At 47.9% G+C, this 18,475-nt stretch overlaps 1 protein-coding gene across 1 annotated transcript in view; it reads right to left on the reverse strand.

Annotated features, from left to right (window-relative positions):
• Positions 1-16,990, reverse strand: part of DNAH1 (dynein axonemal heavy chain 1) — a 60,917-nt gene extending 43,927 nt beyond the window's left edge. Inside the window, exons 1-18 of the mRNA XM_026046116.1 lie at positions 16,778-16,990; positions 16,303-16,387; positions 13,995-14,169; positions 13,424-13,580; positions 12,898-13,030; positions 12,063-12,224; positions 11,280-11,532; positions 9,778-9,935; positions 8,848-9,059; positions 7,322-7,620; positions 6,597-6,747; positions 6,224-6,417; positions 5,237-5,462; positions 4,394-4,513; positions 3,901-3,983; positions 2,370-2,511; positions 1,214-1,369; positions 238-436 (exon numbers count right to left, since the gene is read on the reverse strand). Of these exons, the coding sequence (XP_025901901.1) occupies positions 238-436; positions 1,214-1,369; positions 2,370-2,511; positions 3,901-3,983; positions 4,394-4,513; positions 5,237-5,462; positions 6,224-6,417; positions 6,597-6,747; positions 7,322-7,620; positions 8,848-9,059; positions 9,778-9,935; positions 11,280-11,532; positions 12,063-12,224; positions 12,898-13,030; positions 13,424-13,580; positions 13,995-14,169; positions 16,303-16,387; positions 16,778-16,990 (3,118 nt within the window). The remainder of the gene's footprint in view (positions 1-237; positions 437-1,213; positions 1,370-2,369; positions 2,512-3,900; positions 3,984-4,393; positions 4,514-5,236; positions 5,463-6,223; positions 6,418-6,596; positions 6,748-7,321; positions 7,621-8,847; positions 9,060-9,777; positions 9,936-11,279; positions 11,533-12,062; positions 12,225-12,897; positions 13,031-13,423; positions 13,581-13,994; positions 14,170-16,302; positions 16,388-16,777) is intronic.
• Positions 16,991-18,475: the final 1,485 nt, after the last annotated feature.

Consider the following 18,475-nt stretch of genomic DNA (forward strand, 5'->3'; position numbering starts at 1 on the left):
CCAAGAGAACAGCAGAGGGAAGACCTACATGCAAGTTCATTTGCTGCCCAATTTGAGCAGCCACTTAAAAATATTCTCCGTGGAGCAGAACTTTGCTAGTGTATTTTCAGCTGCCTCTAATACACACAGCTCGACGATATGACAGCCTGACAATCCTTGATCTGAGCTGTCTGTGACATTGCTCGCATCAGTATGCTGGTGTTGCACCAGCTTCCTCTCCCCAGACAGCAGAGCTACCTGGCGAATCCTTGAACTGCCTCACACATCTGTGCATCGTCTTAAAAGATTCATTGACGTTCTTTTCTAGCTGCTCAGCATCAATTTCGGTGAGGGGGTCGTTCATCCAGCTGTCATACCAGCGCATCCAGTCTGACACGGTCGTCCAGAGATCGTAGTAGGGCTGGAATTCCTTAACCATCCTGGACAACCGACTGTACTTTGGGAAGACAGAAAAAGCTAGTATGAGCAACAAGTGTATGCTATTCTGGATGATGGTTTTCATGTCAAAAAGACAAAAAARGGCAATAATTTCTTTGGGAATCTCAAGCAAAAAATGAGAAAACACATGTGTTTTGAGGAGAAAGCATCCGTTTCTCCTCATGCAGGCCTAGGACCACAGTGTGGATGCCAAGGCAATGACGAGCAGAGCTGGGTGTTGCATCTCCAGGTCAGGGAAAATTAGTGTTTTCAAATCTAAAGGATTTCCTTAGAGGAATGTGCTCTGCTGTGAGCCTGGCCAGCTGCCTGCACCGCTGTGCAATCGTAGCTGATCATGTCTACGTAACTGCAGAAGGAGCCTTACAGAAATTGATGCATCTTAACCAATATTTTAAGACCTTCCCCGTCCAAGTCCTGGTCGTTAGCATCACTCAATTTGATATGTACCCCTGATGTCTCTCAGAGAAGTAACCCTCTCAGGTCCATGGACAGCTTTCACACTCCTTTGGGAGCTGCTCTTCTGCAGGGCAGTGGAGTGCCTGAGCAGCACGGTCACCCTAAGGGACTGCAAAGCCTCTCTGGTCACTATTAGATAAACCAAAAGAGAGTGGAAAAGGGAAGAAATGCCTTTATCTCTAATATTTAGTGCTGTGTGGAATTACTGTTCCCCCCTGGGGAATCACGACTCGTTATTTGTGCTACATAACACCTAGAAGGTCCAACGAAGACTACGCTCCTGCAGCAGACACTGTAGSAGACAGGATTTGACACTTACATTCGTCACTGGCATCCCAAAGATCCTCTCCCTGTTGTTGTAGAGAATAGCCAAATTCTGAAGCTCCTTCTGCTGCTTTCTGATCCGCCTTGCCTCGTTAGCCAACTCATGAGCTCGGGTAACATCCACCTGGATGGAAAACCCACCCACGCTCAGCTGGAAGAGAAAAGGCAGGCATGAGATGTGGCTCTGAGGTTGACTGCAGCCTCAGGAACATCACAACTTCTTGGTATGCTTCATGCTATGCTCAGAGGTAAGATATTTAAGCTCATGTTTTTACCTCTCRTTTTCTACTTCTGTTTAGACCACAAAGGAAGAGGAGAGGCAATAACCACAGGTTAGGGAGCTGAAAGTGCAACTGTAAGAGCTGGCTGCTGCTTTTTGTCTTGGTGACCAATTGTCGGCCACCAAGGAGCGAGATGAATACATCTGTCCAACTTGCTTGCTGCTGAACTATAATATTGGCTGTTACAGAATCTGTGAAATGGCAATCATAGCTCTACCAGGTAATTCAGCCTACTTCCAAGAACTACTTAACGACAGCATRTCCAGAGCTTCTCTAATCACTTGGTGTTTTATCTGTAAGAGTACGATATTGGGGTGTTATCATTTTGGGAGGGTACTTCTGAGATTACAGCCTTTCYGAGAGGGCATGTTTTCCAGAGGTAAAAGCTTCTGTTGAAAAGTAGCTTGCCRAGTGTTTTGGTGAAAAACAGAGGTATCTCAGCTCCAAAATTCTGCTCTAAATTCAGGATCCTTTCCACAAAGTGTGTTCCCCGACTGAACGCAACATTTTCTCCTTCAACAGCAGCCCACTGTGGTAGATGCTCTGTGGGGAGCTGAGTACACAGGAGAAATAAAAGGAGGTGCACGAGGCACCCAGACTGCTGCTTTCAGAATGAGAACGCTGTTGCATCTTGGTGGGTATCTTTCCTGTGAAAAATCAATATTTTCTATGAAATGTTGGCTTTCGAACAAAAATGAAGCTCTTAATCAAAAACCCAATTTCCAATAAAAAAGTAGAGGGACTTTTTTTTTTGTCTAATACTGTATTGGCCTAAAAGCRCTAAAATCTCATCTTGTGGTTTCCCACCTGGCTGACCACAAGAGCTTCCAAACCTGCTTTTTGGGCAGTCTATTCCCAGTGGCTKAATACCTGCATGGCCTCCAGCCTCTCTTGGAAGTTGTTTTGATCCATGAGCTGGATCTTGCGAAATTTCTCCTCCTCTTCCAGGTGCTGGAGCTGAATGGCCTTGGTTTGCATAATTATTTTCAGGGGCCAGTAACTTGCAGCCCACCTGCGCTCACATGATATAACATAGAAGGAAAATGAGGAGGAAAAGGAAAAAAAGGGAGAAGCATTTGGGGCACGTGCTTGAAATGCTGAAAATAACAGAATGAGAAAACCAGCCCCCACCACCAAGCAAGCTTAACACCAACAGAAACACGTGTGTTTTCAACAAAGCATGCTTTTTTCCCCAGCTTTTCTTGCTGATATGCTGTCTTTGTGACTTGGCTATTCACTTACAGAAGGCTCAGGAGAGGCAGGAGGCCTTTTAAACAAGGAAGAAACCCAGGWTGCTGCTGAAAAGCCAGGAGACAGCAAAATAATGGTAAGCACCCAGAGGGACTGCGTGTCTCTGAATGCACTCGCAAGAAACAGAACAAAACGGGGTCAGAGTCCTGGTCTGTGGCTTTACAGGGCTCCTGAGAAAGCCAGTCCCCTGTTAAGAGGGGCAGTGAGTGGCCAGGATATCCCAGATAAAGGCAAGTCTTGGGTAATGGAGCATCTGCAGAATGCACTGGGGAGTGCAATGCGCACACGGGCTCATGACAGGGATGGCTTTGTGGTCCTTGCTCAGCAGCAGCCAATTTATGGCTCTGTTAGGACTTTTTACTTTGTGTGCAATGGCAGCTGCAAGCTTTGCTGCTGCTTTGCAGCATTTCCTCACAGCCACATCCTTTCCAGGAACTCGGGATGCACCAATCTACTAATTCCACATGTGCCAGACTTGGCTAGCGGGAACACTGCTACACCTGTGCTAAGCTGCCTTGGAGCTGAGCTTATTATCTGCAGTTGCTGAATTTTCTTGGCACGGTGCATCCCGTGTTTCCAGTTTCAGGAGCACACTGCATCCGTGTCATGCGAGAGCATGGACGAGTTTCCATGAGCTTCCCAGCTTCCAGGGATGAGCTGACTTTGAAGCTCAAAAGGTGTGAGTTTTGGGTTGACTGTGCAACAGTGGCATCTGAATAACATAGCCAAGGATAACTAYGAGGAGAAAGAAATGCAGTGACAACGAGCCATTACATTTCTTCCTAATCCTCAGTGAACCCTGGGAGTATTCCTGCTTTGGATGTGGCCATAAAGTTTCAGACAGACTAAACTGTGCACTTAGAGACCTTGCAAATGATGTCTCTGAGAGAAGGGGAAAAAAAAGCAAAGCTTTGGTATGTTAAAGAGGTTAATAGCTACCAGTTTGCCTTGCCCTAGGCCAGAAGACAGCATGAATCCATGCTTCTCTATAAGCTTCGTTTTAGGAGTTCAGTGCTCATCTAGCCTGAGAGGCACTTTAACGTTCTGCTGGAGCCCTTGATAGACAGACATATCAGCCCCTGAAGTGCTAAGAGTGGTAATTGCTGAAAAGGGTCCCATTTTGGCAGTGGGAGAAACGCCTCGTGCTCACTTTGCGGTGAAATCCTGTTGGGTGAGGTTGTAAAGGAATTCCTCCATGACCTCGTAATCTGCCATGACTTCCTTGATCAGTTCCTGCACGGGGTGACAGAAAGGGSTATAAAAGAGACACCTTCAGCCTGTGCTGCTCACAACTCTCTGCAGTATACCTCGTTTTCATGCGATGCCTTTGAAGGGTGTTAGTCACGCGCTCAATGTGCTTTAGGCTGCTCCTCTGCTATATGAACAGAGGGAGTGGAGTTCCCAGCCCTTGCTGTATGCATGATCACACTGTCATATTGTCAGGCAACGTTTTTAACTGCTATTCTGTTTTACATATTAGGATTTGTGSTGATGTGTTCTTTAAATCTGATAGCTAGGGCTTGTATGGCCCAGTGGACGTAGACATGTAAATGGAGTTGTGTTTCTGAGACTCCGTACGTTGCACCATCATGTTTACTCCCCTGCTTCCTTGGTGTCCCTTGTCCCTCAGGAGAGTGTCCTACCTCCTGCACGCTCAGCTGCTCGGGGACTCCCTTCATCCACTCTCGCAGCTCGGCCAGCTCCTCGATGCTGTTGGGCTTCTCGTGCATTTTCCAGCTGGTGGCTTTGTACGCCTCGCAGATCTGCAGGACAACCAACAGACATCACTGCAGGGATGTACCTTCAACATGCAGCTCATCCAGATGAGGACTGACCTTCCCTCAACAAGCCACAGCCAAAATTTCCATGATGCTGAGCTCATGATGCCAGCCAAAAGTCAACCAACACCTCTTAAAATCAAGTAATTAATTGCTAGGAGACAAACTGGAAAATCAGGTAGGATCCATACATCCCACACCAAAGATGGGCTATAGGGATGAGTACCCAGTGTTGCTACTTTTTGTTCTTCCCTCTCAATCTTTTTCCACCCATTTCGTTTGAGTTCAGATGGAATGAGGACCGCAGTAGTTGAAATGATGAAAACAACTTAATTACCAACAATTGTACCTGCCAGAGCATTGTGTATTGTAGAGATCATGAGAGGAATCAGAAGGAACTTCCTGTTGTCTAGTAGGCTGATCTTTTGAATCTACAACGTATTTTATTGAGACAGTGGAGTCTTAAAGGCTCCTATCTCAAAACATAGAGCTTCCAGGGACATCATTTATTAAATTCACTTCATACATTATTTGGTTGATTCTGCATATTTCACCTCTTTTGTCTTAACGCTCCAATGTCATCTATAACACGTCCTCATTAATGCACCTTCAATTGTCTTTTGTCAATCCCCAAAATGTCTTCTGGCCGTTTCACAARAACAGCAGAAGGCCAAAAAGCGAGACAGGCTCCTGAACCAGGCAACTTACATTCTCCACTTGCAAATGGAGGTTTTTRGCCAGAATGTCCAATATGGAAGTGGCAAGGGCTTTGTATTTTTTGGAGAGATTTTGYTTAACACCTTCTGTGATGATGTGGAAGGGACCAATGACAATGGAGCTGGGTAAGGTGTTATCCACGTTCTCTTTTTCAGACAAATGTGTGATTACTATCTTCCGTATCTCCTGGGCAGATGGACATTGCTCTTCGTAGTCCCTGGAAATAAAAACACCAAGGTGACCTTAAGATTATTTTAACATCTAAACTATTCATAGGGTGGCCCCCCAAGCCCATTCAAAAGACCAAGAGATAAAATTAASGTATGAATCTGTTTACTGTGATGAGAAACACACATCTGTTCCCATGAATACGACTTTTTGCAAACATAGTGAGCAGCTGCCAATATCTTTGAGGATTTACAACCACAGATAATTATTACATAAGAAATGAAGAGGGTTTGGGTTGCAGTAAAGCGAGGAGTGTTAGCTTCAACATAGCATGGGGAGCTATAGTGGCAAAGACAGCTATAGTAGCTGCTACCATGTCCAAGCAGAAGCCAGGTTGCCCATAACTGCCTCAATGCAGCTGTACCCACGTAGAGGACTAGATAAACCCTCCAGTGACAGAAGACAGGTGGAGAAGAAGACCCGGGACTGGTGAGGACCTGGGGAATGTTACAGGGAGAAAGGGAAGGGAATGACTTGAATCATTCAAACACAATGAGTCATTTTTATGGACAGTAAAATGTCCAGTTAAGCTTGCAAATATGACATGGGTGTGGGTGCTGTCAGGAAGAAATTCTCACTGCTACCACTAATTTCTATTAAAAGCCTGGGCTGCTGCCCACAGCCAGAGGCTGTCTCCCATGCCTGTCCCCGGAGACATCCGAGGAATGTCACCTATGCTCCTGAGCTTGGAACAGATCTCATATTCTTGTTGGATGCCTCATACTCTTGTCTCTGTTGGATGCCACTTACTTCACGAAGAAGTGGATGTCATTGTTATTGAGTTCCAAAAATTTCTCGTATTTCCTGGCATAGGCTTGCAGGGGGATTAGTGCCTTTTCCATGGCAAATTGTATAGTTTGGCGTAGTTTTTCCACTGCTGGTTCTTGCAGGTCCACTGATTCCAGCAAGGGTGTGCCCGTGATAACGATGTTCTCCAATACATACTGTAAGAGCACAAGAGGAAAGGTCTTTTAGGGCTAGCAGAGCTAACCGTGCTGTTCTGCTTGGGAAGAAACTTCAGCTGTTCTCCATGGAGTCACCCCAAGGTGAGACATCTAAGTCAAGGCACGTTGTACTGAAGAGATTTACACAGCTATGTCACTGCTTATACAGAGTAACTCACCTTCTCCAGCTGTGGGATAGTGTGGGTCGCCAGGATTCCCTTATTGAACAGAGAAATGAGGGACTTCTCAAAGTTCTCCATGGGCGTGCTGAAGTGAACACCGTTGCTGTCTAGCACCAGGTCCACCACAAAGAGTGGATTCTTTCGAGGTCTGCAGTGGGAAGAGATGAGGAACAAGAGAGTAGCTTTTTGAGAAAATAGACTTTCTTTTTCTTCCCGCTTTTACTATCTAAAGCTTCCTTTTTGATACTATGAAGTTCAGTAATTCTCAAAGGGGAAAAAAAATCCAGGAACRCTGACTATCTGAATTTGGTATCCTTTAGAGATCCCAGGACAGATTCTGCTCCTGAGTCTTAATTCAAGAATGGAATTAACTAGTCATAAAGTCTCCTGGGCTCCMAAAAGAAGCTAGTCCATACCTGCAGGCTTCCTCAAGAGTGTTGGAAGCATTCATTTGCCTGTCTTAAGAACAGTATATCTAAGAGGCAGACCTTGGTTCTGTTGGCTAACTCATACCACAGAGAGAGCACCTTGAAATCTGCCCTAACAGAGCAGCCAGCTCCATGTTTGGAAGGGCAGGGTCAGGTGGTGGTGATGGGGGGAACAGCCCAACCTGCAGTCCTCATCCAGTGCAAAGCTTGCTTGCAAAGATGGTAGTTAGAAAGAAAAGGGCACTTCACTTCTCTGCTCTTTCCACTCTTGGTCCTTTTCTCTCCCCTCCTTACTTGTATGGGCTGTTGATGAGATCGTCCCCCCATTCCATGTCCTCTGAGCAATTCAGGACACCGTGGCAAGCATCCAGTAGAAGCTGGGTGAAGCTGACGAGCGAATCCTGGACCAAAGAGCGCACGGAGTCCTGCAGGTTGAATTTGATGCGGTTCATCAGCTTATGCAGCTTGGACATCTCGTAGATATAGCTGTTGCTCCGTTCCAGGTTGTACCAGCCTTTGCCTATATCTCTCAGGGAGCTTTTTATTGCAATCTTTAGAGTATTGATCCAAGTATCCTTGAGAAACATCTGAACCTAGGGCAAAGAAACAAAGCGAGCTGTGTAACCCTGCAAGAGCTGGTGGAAAAGCAGCAGGGCCAGGGTTAGCTGCCAGCTGGGAATGCTGGACTTCTCTCTGCTGTGGGAAAAAAGGGGGGATATTCTCAGAGTGGTGGCAGCTAAAGAATAGCCCTCAAATCCATGCACACCCACATGGCCCCTGAGTCTGGCCATRCATCTCCAGTGACAAAAGTACCGCAGAGAGCAAGCGGATGCTGAAAAGCAGCTGAGCTCTATTATTTCTTTTTATCACAGTTGTTCCTTTATGCTTTCTCTTGTATAGAACAGTATCTCAGAAGCTGCCTGGGTCAGGGTTCCTCAGAAGAGGTTCTGGAGACAGTGTGATGAGCAAGGCGAAGGACAGAATATTGTCCTCCCTTGACAAGGGAGGGGAAGAAGTGCAGGGCAGCAACAGCCTGCGGTGTTTTAAGTCATTAAAATAATACCACCAAGTGTCACTTTTGTTCCACAGGCAGCTGCTATTTGTGTGCAACACTAAAACCTCAGCCCCGGAGCAGATGACAACGCTTCCTTGCTGAAACAGCGTGGGACTGGGAAGGACCAGCATATGCCCTAGGCCACTGATGTACTGCACAGCTCTGGGTAGGTCATATAGGTGCTCTGTGGGGCCATATCCAGTGTCATTTAGGTGGCGTGAAAGTCTTCTGGTGGAAGTTTCCACAGAATTACAATTTTCTTCCTAATCTGTTCATTGGCATTTAGAAGCAGAGTAGTCTAATTAGATCCATAAAGAACAGTTGTTTAGAGTGGAGGAAAGCATTAACCTCATGAGTGCTTTGGAAAAAATCAAAGCTCTTGTGCCTGGCAGCTAAAAGGAATGGGGAAGAAACAAATGAAAGGGAAACGTGAGGGTGTCAGCCAGGACTGTAATCCGAGTGGGGAGAAAGAAGGGAAAAAGGGGATGTSTAGCTATGTGACCACTTGTCTAAAGGATGACTAAGAGCATGGCTGGCACTGGCTGATGCTGACTGAGAGGCTATGGCTTCCTCGGCCCATTCTCTCCAGTTCCCAATAAATTTAACGGTTTACAATGCAAATTCCTCCCTCGGCTACAATATCTCCTTTGAAAGTTCATCCACTTTTAGTCAATCAGCAGCTTTTGAGTCTGTCTGATGCATGTAGAGAGTCCTGTGTTGGCTGCCCCATGTGTCTGACCCCATCCCCACGATTTTCTCTTCTCACCTGAGTGAAGGTCTGGGTCTGTATCTGCTCAAACTCCTCCAGGCGGACCTGCTTGGCTAAAGTTGAGTGGAACAGAGACATGACGACTGCCTTGTTGCATTCATCTTGCACCTGTGTAAGGGCAAGGAGGACTTCTGGCCTGGTCAGGAGCGAGACAAAACTGAAGCGTGCTTGTTGCTCATTAAAAGGATAGTCTGGGATGTAGATGAGCCCTGGCACCAGATAAAAGAATGTGTTATTGCCTGCAACATGAGACAGACTCTCCTTCTGTGCTAATGTGCAAGCAGTTTCAGCAGATGGCTGGAGAGCCTTCTTTGAAACATTCAGCATCTTCCCCAGCAGAGGCTGAGGTCTTGGTCCCTGATGTTCCTAGGGCTGTGGCTCATGAAACTTCCACGATAAATAACAGGAGGCCTGAGGGGCTTCTCACCAAGGCTTCAGGGCTCCTGAGAGTCAGGTCATCTGGTAAGAGGCCACTCATGTCCCAACTTTTAGAAGAGGGAAGTGCGCGGACAACCCCCCTTTTTTTCTGGGCGTTTTACTAAAAGGGTTTGGGTCTTCTTTCATGCATGAGCTCTGGCACAACCGAGCAGAATAAATGATGGGCAGTGAGCCCCAACGTGGTACAGAGTGGACAGCAGTTATGCTAATCACTCTGCCTTGCATTTGGTGCCATTAAAGGTGCACTTGCAGAGCTGCTGCAACTACAGCTGATGGATGGTAATGTGTTACACCGAGGTAACCTGAATATGCAAATACACCCTAAAACCCAGCAGGCATACTCCAAAAACTCATATCATCTCCTGCTGTGGTCCATTAAGAGACCTCATCATCAATGTGGATCTGAGAGTTTCTGTAACAAAGCATGAATTCTATCATAAATACAAGTCCTATGCCACAGCAGAATCCAAACTGCTTTATGYTCCATACCTTTCTCTGGCACTTTCTCCTCATCTTTGTCTGGCAGAGTAACATAAGAAAATGTCTGAGGTTTGGAAAGGACAACTTTGTCAAAGCTGATCTTGTTCATCGCACGTTCATAGTCTAACCTCACTTCTTTCTCCAGGCGGCACAGACGGTCTAATACCCTGTGAAAAGGACATGGAACCAATGACAATCCACAGGGCTTGAGCAGAAGTGCGTGTCTGTACCTCTACTCCAAAAATCCACCTATCCATCACTTCTAGATTAGCTGACCCAGAAGCTTAGCCACAAGCAAAGGCATTAGGAGGACAGAGCAGCCAGCAAAGCTGTCAACTGGAGGTTTAATGAGAGAGGTGAGTGGAGACCCAGGACTAGGACTGCAGCCTTCTCAGGGGCTTTGTTAGATCAAAGTAAAATCTCTTGAAGTGGGKTTTTTTTTTGGAGGGGGGAAGCATTACAATGAGGAAGGGAAATAACCAGAACTGAGGAAGCTTGTCTGCTTGTTGTAGAAAAGAAGACAACCTGGACTGTCCACCCAAACTGTCSTGCTGAGCTTCTGGAGGTCACCAGTTTCCTGATCCAGGATATGTAAGTGCTGAATGTTTGCTCTTTGTGATGACTTTGTGAGGTTGTCCTCGTTCACCTCAAGCAGACAAGGTGCTTTTCTTCCTGCTACATTTGTGCTCACAAACAGAGACCAATTACTTTCTTTCCAGGTCAGGCTGGCAGACCAGCCCTTCACACCTTCCTGTCTCTGAGCAGGGCAATCAGTCACGGCTCATTCCCRGGAATGCTACCAATGGCTCATGATTCATCAGCCCAGGGACTCTTAAAACTCCTTCCTGATATGAAATGTGTTTCAAAAAGACACTGTCTGGGGGATGCTTGTTTGTATCCAGGTGCAGATCTCCTGTTCTGTTTGCTAGTTCACTAAGCAGACCTCCATTTGATTTGTTTTAGTGGCTGTTAGTGGCGATAACAGTCACCAGCAGACAATTGTCAACCTCTGGAGACAGCTGGTRGTCTGCAGATCAGTTCAGAAATGCCTGGTCTGTGTCCTGGAAGCTGTTAGGCACTGTAAATGAAAGTGTACAGCTCTCTCTCAGCATTAAACTGCCCTGTATTCATGGAAGTGCCAAAAGCAGAGCAGGCAGGGATAGGTAGCAAGGCCAGTGCTGTCCAACACGTCTGCTGTTGAGGGCCACCCAACTCTGGGTGCAAGAGCTGCACGGGGATCTGCATGTGCAGTGCATCTACTTTATCTGGAAGTGCTGGATGAGTTTTCTATACTGCACATATGTCACCAGCGTTCTCATCCTACCTATATCTGGTGAAGCTCCGGGGAAGAGGGTGTCATGCACAGACTTGAAAACAGATGAACCCCTTGGGCTAGGAGTYGGATGCTCAAGATCTGCCTGCACTTGCCACCCATTCTGTGTCCCTGTGAAGCCCTATAATGTCAACAAGCTGTAGGCTGAGCTTCAACGTGCTGAAGTTTGACACTCTACCGTTTCCCTTCCTTCAGGTTGGGCGTGTGCACAGCCAGCAGCCTCATCCTCCCCAGGCTCTCCTCACTGATGCTGTTCAGGCCATCTGTGGGCATGCAGTCCACGTAGAGGTGGTAAAGGAGCAGCGCCTGGGTCTTCTTACGCAAGCTGTCAGCGGAGACTACCCGTTGAGCAAACACCCGGGGATCTTCGGCCAGAAACAACAGGCAAACTCGTGACACCCAGTACTGACACGGCAGCAACGGGGCTCTTCCTGTGAAATGGAGGTAAGGCTTAGGAGAGTCTGCAGGAAAGAAAACGCTCGGAATGGCTTGCAGTGCTGACAGCAGCTGGTTGACTCACAGTATAATTGGGCTGATACACTGGAGACCAAAATGAGCAAGTGTGATTGAGGACAGCAAGAAACAGTGTCATGGAATTAGCAGCATTGCCGTCCCTTTCAAAAGGTGGGTACTTCATCTTAGGCTGTCAGTACCTTGCACTGGTTCAGGAGGGCCAACATTTAGCTTTTCTTGAAGGCAGGAAAGGCAAGAAACAAAGGAAAAGTATTTCCATAGGAAAGGCCTCAAATAGGTTGTCAAAGTTTGGACTTCTCTCTCCTGGAAGGTTTTTCAGGAGAGCTTAAACACATCTGTCAAGAATGATGCAGGGAGRGGGTTTAAGTGACTTCTTAACTGTCCATGTATATGGACATCCCTTCCATATACCCCTAGGACCAGTGTGAGTAATGGACTGACTCTCAGAGTATAGACCAGGTTCCAGAAAGTCTTTCTGGGTACCCACCTTCTGGAGTTACTCCTCCGTTGAGGATGGGTCTCCCTTCTTCATCTCTCACCAGCCCATTCTCATCTGTTTTATGGACCAGGTAGAGCTTTGTTTCCTTGTCATAATCCAGAACACCAACGTCAGTCCACTTGTAGATTAACTTCTGACTCTTGGGGTCCTCTGAGGGAAACAGGAATCAAGCATTAAAATAGGGTTAGTCCATTCTCCTGAGGGCTGCAGCAAATAGAGCTTCCTGATCAGACAGGCAGGACTAGAGTCAAATTCATCAAATTCTCTGCCCATCAATCTTAGATAATTTCAGCAGTGATCAGCTGAATAATGAACTTGGGTCTCGCATCWTAGTATTTCCAGCTCTTTGCACATACCAGTGCCCTCCACTTCCCTTCTTTCACTCATGTGGGCCATCCTCCCACCTCCTGCTTCAGGTGCTCCCACTCACTCTTCTCAGCCATACCCCATTCCTGGCTTTTGCATGCCCCTACATCCTCTCTTTTATCTCATGCCTGGAATCTTCTCAGCTTCTCCATTCCCTGTTTTGACTGTACTGTCAAGACAGTCACAGAAACTGATAGGGAAATGTCAGAGAACGCAACTTAAACTAGCAACAGTCAAATGCAGGGCAGGACTGACAGTTGCCCAGATTCCTGGTCTCTTGCTCTGACTGCTTGAGCCTGTTCCAGAGCTAAGCTATTGTGTTTCTGCTGATCAGAACTGCATTCATCAAAACCTAAATGTTCCCTTCTGCTCAGTGGGCCTCCTCTCCTCCAGGAGAGGAAGAGTTCAGCAGCTCTTCACTCCTGAAGAGTTCAGCAGCTCTTTATTCAAGCTTTACCATGTCCCAGGACATCATCTGTAGGTAAAAGTGCTTTTCCAGGCACTGGCTTTCTCTCGTGAGATCCTGGCTCCAGTCCTAGCAAGATCCACTCTTCTGGAGTTCGGCAATCGTATTCTTCATTGTCAAATATCTAAAAAGGACGTAATATCTATCAGGATGTAAGTGAAAAGAAGTCTTGTTTCAGAGAGAAGAAAATACCCTGATACTAAATGTAATAAGGAAATTAGCGAACAGCTTAAACTACAGCTCTTAAATGGAGTCTAAGAAGGAAAACCAGTTGAGGTGCAAAAGCTGCACAGATCTTTACTCAAGCAGTTTCTCCCAGAAAACAGTGAGGAGCATCTTCAAGGGCTATTAGATGTGATAGGAGATGTGGGCCACCTGCAGATGCTCCACATCTTTTAGATATTCTTCAGTGTCCAAGCCCCATATTGATGTCTTCTGAGTTTCCTGTGATTCTCAGAAAGAGCCTGTGGTGTCAGCATTGAGACAGTTTACAAAGAATACAAATGTACTCTCCTACCTTTAGTGGGAGGTAGACAGGAAAGATAGGATCTCTCTTGTCCTCGATAGTTGGCATAGTGTCAGGTTCCTGGTGTCTTGGCATCAGTTCATTGGAGTCTATCCCCTCATCGGATAAGAGCTGAGCGATGTCAAGGCTGCGATAGAGCCGTCTTCTCCTGATTTGGATGAGAAAGTAACTGCTTAACGATCCCCTAATCACTCCTGTGCTTATAACCCCCATCTCCTGGCACCATTGTGTTGTGTTGTAGACTTCACAGATTGACTTCAGGAACTTCCATATCAACAATTCAGTTAGCTTGGCTGGTCGTGCACAAAGGCATAGCAGGGAAACAGCAAGGGACATGGGTCTGGAAGACATGGGAACTTTCTGAGCAGCTTTGCCATAGAAAATTATGATCATATGGGATCCAACAGTGGAGGACTGTTGGCTCGGAGGTGATATAAACTCCTTACAGGACCATGTTTTTCTAAAGGCTTTTGATATACCATGTCTTGAAAGCAAAAATGAATGCCCTGGTCTCTTGTGTCTGTTCCATAATGATGCTTCTACTCATGTTCTGGCTGCTTACCTCTCTATCTCAACCTTCCGAGGGCATTGCCCTGGAAGCCTTTGGAAGGGGATCTGCACTTTGGGCTTAAATGCTTGCAGTGGGAAATCTGACTTGGTGAGGATCTCGGTGGTCGGTCCAATCACTTGCTTCTCTAGGCAACTTCCAATGTCCTCGGGTGTCTTGAAAGTYGTGACTGAGAAGAGACAAATAAAAACAGAGGTCTGAAGTGAAAAAGCATCACCCTGCTTTACATACCTATATACTGGAGAACTTGCTGTCTTCCAGATTCTTCTTGTGAGAGCAGGACTCAGTTGCAGTAGGGAAGAACACAGTCAAAATAGAGATAAAAGGCTCATGAGCATTGCAGGAGAGCCAGCTCCTTTATGCTCTGTAATCCCTGTTCACCCTTTACTGGGGACAAACTTTTCCTCAGTTCCTSCTCTGGAGAACCTCCCACTCCCTCCAGCAGTGGTTTCACTCAGCAAGGGCTGAGTGGAACAGGTAACAATCCCAGGATTTGGCCAAATGTCTTCACTGGGAATTTGGACTTGGTAAAAAGTGTATGTTTCCAGAACTGGCTGAGATTAAACCGTGTTGTTTACTCCATAAATAAACCAAGCTGTTTAGATTGCTAAACAAATCATTGCTAGCTGCAAATMAGAAAACAGTAGCAAACTGGGAATTTGAAACTGAACCTAAATTAAGTAAATGCATGCAAGTTTTATTAAAAAAAAGACCACTATTCCCGAAGCAGAGCTAACCACTGAGGCAAAATGCRATTTTTGGTGGAGTCAAAGGTTTTCATTTGATCAACTTCTACACTTAACTGAGGTGAARCTTAAGGTTCTGGCTTAGAAGTGGGCATTGTGGATGCCAGGTTCCCAACTCACTCCTTCCCGCTGCTGGGAATGCTTCTGACCCTTAATTGGGAAGCAGCTGTGCGGTGTTGAGCACAGCCAGGAGCAACCATGCATAGGAACCACTGTGCACCCCACTGGTGCCCCTGCAGTCAGGGTGCTGAAGCTTGGGATGATTCAGGATGATGCTGGTGCCAAAAGGCTGCTTTAGGAGGTCATTCCCTAGCCCTTAAAATGGTCCTCACACAACCTTTGTAGCTGTCTGATGGAGGAGATAGCTTCCTTCAGGAGCCACAGCTTGGAATAAATGATAATAAACAKTTGCGTTGTCCATACCAAGCTCTAAGTTTCTGATAATATGGGGGAATCCATAACCTGCAGAGGGTTTCCTACAGCTCCTTTAGCCTCACCCATCTCTCTGTTGCTTGGCATCTTTGCAGAATGGTCCTGATTTATCTTTGTTGTCAGGGAGCACAACTCTTCCAGCTTTGTCGCTCTGCTGTTGCACAACCCATGGCACTATKCATGATGGCACTTTGTGCACTATCAACTATTTATGTCAATACTTAGCGTGTCATTTGCATTTACATTCCCAGCCTGATGCCTTCTTCCCCCTTGAAGAAGCAGCAGCTCATAAATAGAGATCTGTCCCCACGTGTTAGAGATAAGTCTATCTTGTCAAGACTCACTTGAGGATGCAGTCATTCCTCCTCACTCATGAAAATAAATGTCACTTCTAAGCACAGGGAGGTAATGTACATATAGTTACCATCTCTTTCTGAAGCTGAAATCCTCTCRCATGCTCTGCTAGCCTCTACTCCATACCCAAGCAGGCTGGGTGAGGGCTGGGAGACCTCTGAMTACGCTCTCTGCCTATGTTTTGAGCATCCCTGATCCAACAAGCTGTTGTAAGCAGGTGGAACCAGCAGCTTGGGAAACGCAGAGCTGTCCTGATCCACAACAGGTTGCTCTGGGGAGCAGTCGGATGCAGGGGAGCAAGGGGGAGAGGACCAAGGTCCTGAATTCACCTCCAGACCCCATTTCACTGCTCCTGATGCCCAGAAAGGGGGCACTGCTGGCTCCATACACAATTATAATATAGAAAGGGCCAAACACGTGCCCAAGGGCCAAATTCAGTGCTCACTTGACAGAGGGCCCAGCTTGCCAGTGGGACCCAGCTCCTGGAGACAGAGAKGGACRCAGTGCATCCTTAGCTCTGCAGAARGGATATATCCAGCAGGGAAAAAAAATAAAAAGGAGCACAACTGCCACCCGGGCAGGTCACTTTGTCACTTTGTAAAGGCAATTTGCTCTTCCTGGGCCCTTCAAGCAGTTCAGCACCATCACTGGCGCTGAGGAGAGAGYGAATTCAGCAGCCTGTGGCCAGCAGCTGGCAAGCTAGTTGCCAACACACTCAACACCAGCGACCTTAGGAGTTGCCACAGCAGGTTTGTTTTTGGTCGATTTACCTTTTGGCGTGTGCTGCTCGAGGTCTGCCTGTCTTAGCAAATCCTTGTGCACGTGGGGGCCAGCACAGACGTCCTGGAACGCATCCTGAGGGGGGAACGTCAGAGGTAACGTCAGTTGTAGCATAGGAGGTTAAAGGGGGCCACTGAGATCCAGTTTAGGAGCAATGAGGAGCTGTGAATACGGGCTAGGAGAGGCTTAAAGAAGCACCAACATCCAGAAAGTTGAGCCTAATGCAAAATCAAAGCCAACCGTGTGCCCATCCTGGCAACTGGCATCACAAGCCCRGACACTGTGAAGACAGTGATGAAAAGGGACCCTGGGGATGGCARCATGACTGTGATCAGGGGGAGCTTTATGGCTTTGCTTTGTGAGGACTGCGCTTGTGCTCTAAAGCCTGGGGTTAAGCCACATTCACCACTGGCGTTGCCAACTGAAAGGGCCCTGGCTGGGAGAAGACCCATTCCYGGCACTTACCACGTTGCTGGGGCGGGTTGCAGTGAGCACATCCGAATAAAAACTCCTCTCACTGAACGCCGAGTATTTCCTTTTCCGCCCCTGGTTGCTGCTCCTGGAGGGAGAGGAACTCGGCCCTGCATCACGGTGCCAGCGGGAGGCCTCGCTGCTCCTGTGGGCAGCACAGGGGTTCATCCCGAGGGAATTCGGCGACTCCTGCTTCCCTTCCTCCATCTCCTCYGGAGCACAACGCTGGGACACGACCCGTGGTTTCCTAGAGTGGAAAGACATTGAGTTTATTAAACGCAGCATCTCTGGTGCTGCTCCCACCGTGCTGGGTATTGGCGCTCGCCACGAAGACGAGGGGGTGACGAGGTAGGTTTGGCACCGAGCGCTGCTCTCGCTAACCCTGGGGAAAAAGCAGGTTGGATTATTCCAAATGGCTTGGGGAGGCGCAAAGCAGCAGCACACGGACACAATTCCGTGTTCCTGAAGCAGCAGCGGCTTCCCGGGCCCGTGGCAGCTTTCAAAGGGCTGTCAGGAGCATCGGAGCACGCTGGGGCCGCGACTTTTCGCTGCACCGAAACCCCTTAAAATCCCGTCACACTTGCCTCCAACGGGAGCACGCTCTGGCCTAGATACCAGCGCAGCTCCTCCCAGCTGCGAGGTCTGAGGCTTTCGCTTAAATAATGCAGGAGAGACGTCTGAGCGTGGCCTGACGCATATTAAAACGTCGCCAGAAGCTCCCCTCTCGCTGCTCCCGCAGGGGATATTGCTGCCGCTCGCCGCAGCTCACAAATAATTTCTCTTCTTCCACCTTGGGAGAGGCGAGTCCAGGCAAATCTCACACGTGTAACAGCCAAGAGAGAAGCATTAGGAGGAGCCTCGGACCTAGGGCACAATACAAACACGAGCTTTTATTTTAGGCTTGTAAACTGGCCCGGGACTTGCTTGGAGAGAGGGGAACCRGGCGCTCTTCCCGCCGGGCCCTCTCCAAGGGTGTCAAACGATGCCCATTCCCTCTTTTCCRTCAGGGAGGGCAGTTTTCCCGAGTTTCACCTTGCTTTCTGCCTGCGAGCAGGGCGAGCGTGGCCCGCGACGAGGGCGCTGGTTTCTTGCCGCGGATTCGGGCCGGCGCGCAGTCCGGGGAGGCTGGTTCACAAAAAAAGAAACCGGATAATAAATCAAGGTGACCGCGATGCGAATCCTTTACGCGAAAGCGAGTAAACGAACGGATTGCGGCGACTCGGGATCAATAACACCTCCCGSCCTCCTTCGAGCTGGAAAATCTCACGTCTTTCTCCTCTCTGCCTCTCCTTGGAGGAGCCTCACGCCCTGGAGAATGGATTTGCCACGGAGGATTCGGGGTTTATGAGTTGTTTGATGCCCTGGCCGTGTCTGYGTTAGCAGCCCAGCGGGACGGATGGGCAGCGGCTGGGAGAGGCTGGATTCCTGATGAATCCTGCGGCGCCGGCGGGAGGTGACGGCCTGGATGTCACCTCCTGGGGACACCTGGAGGAGGTGACATCCATAGGGAGCTTCCCTAGGGATGAGGGGGGTTCCATAGGGAGCTTCCCTAAGGATGCAGGGGGGTTCCATAGGGAGCTTCTCTAGGGATGAGGGAGGTTCCACAGGGAGCTTCTCTAGGGATGCAGTGAGGTTCCATAGGGAGCTTCCCTAGGGATGAGGGGGGTTCCATAGGGAGCTTCCCTAGGGATG

Source organism: Nothoprocta perdicaria, unplaced genomic scaffold (genome assembly GCF_003342845.1).
Source record: "Nothoprocta perdicaria isolate Ctin4 unplaced genomic scaffold, notPer1 scaffold_42, whole genome shotgun sequence".
NCBI lineage: Eukaryota > Metazoa > Chordata > Aves > Tinamiformes > Tinamidae > Nothoprocta > Nothoprocta perdicaria.